Source organism: Rousettus aegyptiacus, unplaced genomic scaffold (genome assembly GCF_014176215.1).
Source record: "Rousettus aegyptiacus isolate mRouAeg1 unplaced genomic scaffold, mRouAeg1.p scaffold_m13_p_4, whole genome shotgun sequence".
NCBI classification, from domain to species: domain Eukaryota; kingdom Metazoa; phylum Chordata; class Mammalia; order Chiroptera; family Pteropodidae; genus Rousettus; species Rousettus aegyptiacus.
Genome location: NW_023416307.1, coordinates 12,081,355 through 12,087,313, shown reverse-complemented (window position 1 = coordinate 12,087,313; position 5,959 = coordinate 12,081,355). Strand labels below are relative to the sequence as shown.

Below are 5,959 nucleotides of genomic sequence, written 5' to 3'. Positions count from 1 at the left end.
ACTCTCTATTAATCAGGGTCCTGGTGAGAGATGAGTCCTCAGAGTGTTTAACTGAGAAGACTTTAACAAATAGACTATTTAGAAGTTCAAGAAATAAAAATGGAGACAGCAACACTCAAGAACGGGCAAAACGGGGAAGCCACTGCCACTCTAGGCCAGAATTGGAAACGGAAGGAAGCAGTAGTGTCAGATCCACCTGTTATCGATGATGTCAGGCTTTCCAGAATCCTGTGCAGAAGAGGGAAGGAGGAGGAGAAGAAGTGCCCTGCTCTCTTTCTCTATTACCTACTTTTCCTCAAGTGCTTCCCACTGGCCAATTCCAATGGGAAGCCAGGAAGACAGAATCTATAGGAACCACTCTCCTAGGGCACAGAACTGGGTGAGAAAAGCAGAGAATGAAAAAGAACCAGCATGTGACCCTGGCTATAAACAACAAAAGCATTTGGATACTGCAAGCTTTGTTTAAAATTGGCAGCCCCTCTCCATCTGAAGAGCCTCTATCTCATCTCTGACCATCCATCCAACTTATCTCCTCTTATGTCTTTATTTGGAAAAAGCTAGCTTTCCATCCTCTGCTTGGTAGTAGGCCTCCATTGCTTTCTCTACCACTGATTATTATGGTTCTTTACAATGGGCCACCTCTGCAGGTCTGCTCTTTCTACAGTAAGGAAATATCTGTATCTTAGGAATTTTTAAGTTTGAACAGCACTTTAGACTCTGGGAGAGGAAGGAAAGAGTAATAAAGTAAAAGTAAATATGTCACTTACTCCCCATCCCTTAGAAGATATAAGTGGCTGCTATTAATTGTAGTTTTAAATATATTTTTCACCATCGGTCTGTCTAGTGAGAAAATGAAGCTAAAACATGAGAAGGTAGATATCTGTGTAAATGCGCTCTAAAACTAACCATTGTTAAACCATCGTTTGCATTTTTAATTTAAAAATAGATTAATGAAAAGTAAACATTCACTACATAGAACTGCTAAAGAGCTTAATGAGCAAAGTATCCTGGCTCTCCCATCATAATTATTAACATTACTCGGTGTCCCTATTTCAACCTAGAAAGTTCTAAAGATTGGTAATAAATCATATGCTACAATTTTATTGATAGCTCATTTTTTGTCCCTTATGAGAGTGTTAGTTTGAGAAATGCAAACCACTAGAATAAAGAGTTTATTTCCCATTTACCTAAAAGTTACTGGCCATGAATGATTTCCTTTACATAGAGACTGAGGGATGCAGATGCTCTCCACTTTGTGACTCTGCCATCCATTAGGGCTCATCTTTCATCTGCATCAAGGCTGTTGAAGGAAAATGGGCATTTTGTGGTTGGAAGAATATCTTCTTCCTAGAAGCAGTTGGCACAAAAATGGTACATGTCACTGCTTCCATGCACATTCCATTGGCTGGAACTCAGTCACATGGTCACGCATCTACTTCAGAGAGGAATAAATGTAGATTGGCTGTGTGCCCAAGAAGACAAAGTTGATTTTTGGTGACTAGCTCTACCACTAGAGGATCATGAGAATAAATATTTAAACATCTAATAATGTCTAAACAACCACTTAAATTTTTGATGTTTAAAGTTAATATTGCTGTGAAGTTAGTTAATTACAGGATAGAGTAATCCTTTATCTGTGTATGTTAATTTAAAATTTTACATGTTTAATCAGTGTAAACTAAGTACAAATAACATGTCTTTACTTTAAATATTAGAGAAGTAACCAGAGCAAAATGTTCTACCATATTTTATTATTATTTTTCCATTTAAATTCCTTAAAGGAAAGGTAAGCTATAAAGCAATATCTACAATTATAATAATAGAATAACATAAAGTAATACTTTTATTTCTAAATAAAATAAAATAGTTTATCTTTGTGCTTCTGAAAAATAGAAAAAATATATTATTAATAATTTTTATTATTGAAAATTTCTATAGAATAAAATTTCTATTAATAATGAAACACTTTCAATCATTTAATTGTAAGTAATCAAATTAAAAGGAAAGATTTAAATAGCCAAGTGTTCTAAAGTTCAAGATTAGTAACTAATTAATTATATTTCATGCTTGTCCTGCTTCCTGTTTAAGTAAAACTCATCTGTTAACACAATATTCAAATAAGTTCTACAGTCTTTTCAGTCATTTAATCAATTTCTACACTGCTTTTCTAATGTAGGCATTGAGCTATTTGATGAGGAGAAATATCTTATTAAGAAGGTAACCAAGGACTTACGGTCTAGTTTTGTTAGTGAATTTTTTTTACGATGCGCTCATTCAATCCACAAAACAGTCCTACAGAATAAGTGTTACTATCTCAATTTTACATTGACAACCTTTAGACTCAGGAGAAGTTAAGTAACTTGTCTCAGGCTTGTGGTTTATTAGAGTTGAGACCAAAAACCAGGATCCTTGTCTCTTCCTTTCATCAAATGTAAATACAATTGTTTTTCATTTGAAATGGGCTATTTCTGAAAATTCAGTGGTCAGTAAGACTGTTTTCCATTGTTTAGTTTACTTCATCCAATTTTTAATTTCTATTTCTTACTGCAATGTTCAAAAATGTCATTTATTGTATAGGTAGCCTCATTTCCAATTTTTCATAATACTGTACATTTTCCTAGGAAAGTATTGGTTTTTTTTTCTTTAAAGTGGAGTATTTGCTGACCTTTTAATAATGAGTAAACACTGCCATCTTCTGTCAATATTCTCATCAGCAGTTGGAAATGAAGCCTTGAAAGACTAGGATAAACTAGATCAGTGGCAGGAAGCAAAGAATCTGGAGAGTTACAACCTTGGTGATGTGCACTACATCTCTGAACACTAAAAAGGGTAACTATTTAAAAGGCCTCTCGGGGCAGATTCATGTTTAAAATTAAGCCCTATGTGATTATCTGAAAACTTTGACTCTCCATTCAAACAAAAGAAGAAAGAGGGAGGAGGCAGGAATGAGACACGTGACGGTGATAAGAACAGGTGGCAAATGGTGTGATGTTTGGAGTCAACAGAGGAAAAGGAATAAAAGAAGCGAGTCTCTTATTTGTTCTACCATTGATCATTGACTTATAATTTCCCCTCAATATCCACTATTAGAGAACGTGTTTGATCTTGACACGTACATTTTGTCAGAAAAAAAAAAAAAAGAAAAAGAAAAAAATAAATAATATAAGCACTTAGGATCCAATACCAGGAAAAATGGTTTTCTTTCTGCACATAAAGAACAGTTATCAAAACTGAGGGCCGTGCAAAAACTTATATAAATGTGAAAATCTTACAGGGTTGAACATTCAGCCAAGAAAACACTTTTTTGCTAATCTGTGTTATTTTAGAAAACATATTTTTAGTCTCACATGCTTTCTAGCTATCCCACAACAGAAAAAAAAAAATGAAACTCAATTAAGTTCTTATCAAGACTTATGTGAGCCCATTTAAATATTTCTATCTCATATATCTAGACAAGGTTTAAGCTTTATGAGTAGTAGTTACTTTCAGAAATATTTATAATATTAATTACATTAACTTTTCACAATACAATTCGAAGAGATGGCGGGAACCCCAAAGGAAAATCACTTACCGTTTTCAAGTTCTCTTCGTCAGGGAGCTCCAAACAGTGGCCAAGCAAGAGCATGAATGAAAAGTAGCTTGCATTCATGTCTGAAAGCGTGGCTTCCATGAAGATGCTGTTCTCTATAATCATTTTGCATAATCAGAGGCAAAGCAGGGACAGGGCCCAGGTATGGTAAAATACAGTGTGTAAATGCACACCTTTCTATGTACCACCAAAGGAGAGAGTCACTTAATTTTTGAAAAATTATCTACTATGTGCTAGTCTCTTTTTACTATTTATTCTCTTTACGTTTATTTTCCTTATTTGCTATAATTACCTTCGAGTGTGGGTTCCACCACCAGAGAAACTGGGAACAGTACGCTAAAGCCATGGAAGGCTGGAATTCGTGATGACGGGAAATAGGCATTTGTAACGACGTGTGAATCAATGATAAACTTAATACCTCAGAGTTTTAGTCAAGGAGAGTAATGACCATTTGATTTAGCAAAACTCTTTGGGGGAACTTGGTAAATTATAGAAATATAGCCCAAAGTAAAGAGAATATTTATAAGAACTGAGAATAATAACTTTAAAAGAAAATAGGTTGAAACTAAATGAAGAAAGTTAAATAATAACAGCTACAACAACAAAAACCTGTTGAGAAAGCCTCACCATCACCTCTTTAGAATATTTAAAAATTGGACAGTTCAGTGTTCAACAGGAATAGGGAAGGGTAGCAAAGAAGCCTTCTAACAAAATGCTTCAGATGTTTGCAGTGTAAAACTTTGAGATACACCAAAAGCATCTCTATGGTCTAGAATTAAATCACTGACCCTCCACTCCCCTGACCCTTTGCATTTCCCTCCAGCTGCAGTAGTTTCTCTGTCTTTGAGCTCATATCTGCATTCAGGGAAAGAAAACTCGTTCATTTTGGGTCTATCTCTAAGATTTAATTGCTCTAATTTAGAAATTCCCAGCCAGTGGAAGATAAATGCTCGGAGATGGGAGTAAGGAGAGACTCAAATTACATAATGGAATCCTCAAGTCTATTTTTACACCAATCATCATTTGCAGAATAAATAATTTATCTCAAGATAAAAATTTTAAAAAGGAATTTCATGATGTTTCTTTAAATAAATTTTTCAAAACTTCACAAAATTTCACGAGTTTAGAAAGAACATAGCACTCTTACATTTAAATATTTGTATACAATTTAAATAGACTATGAGGGCAAACTGGTATTATATTTGAAATGTTAAGAATTCTTTAAAAAGCAAAACATTTTAGAGAGTTTTTGGCTTCAAAATATGAGATTAAAAAATTGTGTAGTGTCTTTAAAAATCTGATTAATATCCTCAATGATTATTCTTATTTCTTACAAATATTAATATGTTGCTAAAAAAGATATAGTGTCATGGCTCAGACATGTTATGAACAGTAAGGATATTTTCCTACTTGGGAGAAAGAATTAATGTGGTATACTTCATACTTAGAGGTTTCTTTAAATTCAAGAGAAAAGCTGACAAAAGGATTTTCTTGCTAGGATTAGCTCTTTTTTTCACCACACTTTGTTGAAATTGGTGTTTTTCTCACTATTTCTGGGCTATACAGTTCTTTCCAGGCTACTTTGCAGCAAATTTAGAGTTTTAGGCATCACTTTCCATTATAACATTTTGGAGAATCTTTGGAGAATCTTCAAGCTGTGACTAAACTTCCAGGGGATTCATCAAAGAGGTTTAATCCAGCCTGGACCCCAGGGTCTTCTCAGATGCTCAGTGAAAAAGATCCAGCTGTCTCTCAAGCTATCTCAGAAGTACTAGCAAAGAACCTTAGTAACTTGACTCTCCTGAGCCTTAGTACCAAATTCCCTCCCCTTTTACCAGAATGTTCACCCCAACAGCAGGACATAGAAAAGAGCTTACAGGGGCTGAGACTAGGACTGAGTCAAGGCATACCCTATAGGATGAGACATGGAGTAAGGAGAATATTAGCAGCTGCTCCAAAAGAAAGGATGCAAAGGATGTTAGTAGAAGGTATTAAATACCGCACCTTTTCTGCTTCAAAAAGACCTACAGGGGAAGAAAACTGACATTGAAACAAGATTCGGAAGATGTAGATGTAGCTGTCATTATTGCCTATATCATGGAGATCTTTCTGATAACATTAGCATAGAGAATAATTATGACATGGAGTCGATTTAGCCATAAACCTTATTCTGTTTTGTTTTTGTTTTTTCTTTACTAGTAGTTTTAGGATCATTATGCAGCAACTTAGGAAAGCTACTCTATACTACGATAGATTATATACCAATATTTTGATGACCTATAAATTCTGCACCGTCTTTTTTTCTTGCATCTCTTGTCTACCTTGATACCAGTAACTAACTTATAAGGAATCTATGCAGTTTGCATTTGA

General features: G+C 34.6%; 1 protein-coding gene across 1 annotated transcript; it reads left to right on the top strand.

Annotated features, from left to right (window-relative positions):
- Positions 1 to 3,540: 3,540 nt before the first annotated feature.
- DPPA3 (developmental pluripotency associated 3) lies at positions 3,541 to 5,745 on the top strand. The gene is given in 3 exon segments (XM_036218928.1): positions 3,541 to 3,607; positions 5,224 to 5,593; positions 5,595 to 5,745. Coding segments are annotated over 3 exon segments (588 nt in total).
- Positions 5,746 to 5,959: the final 214 nt, after the last annotated feature.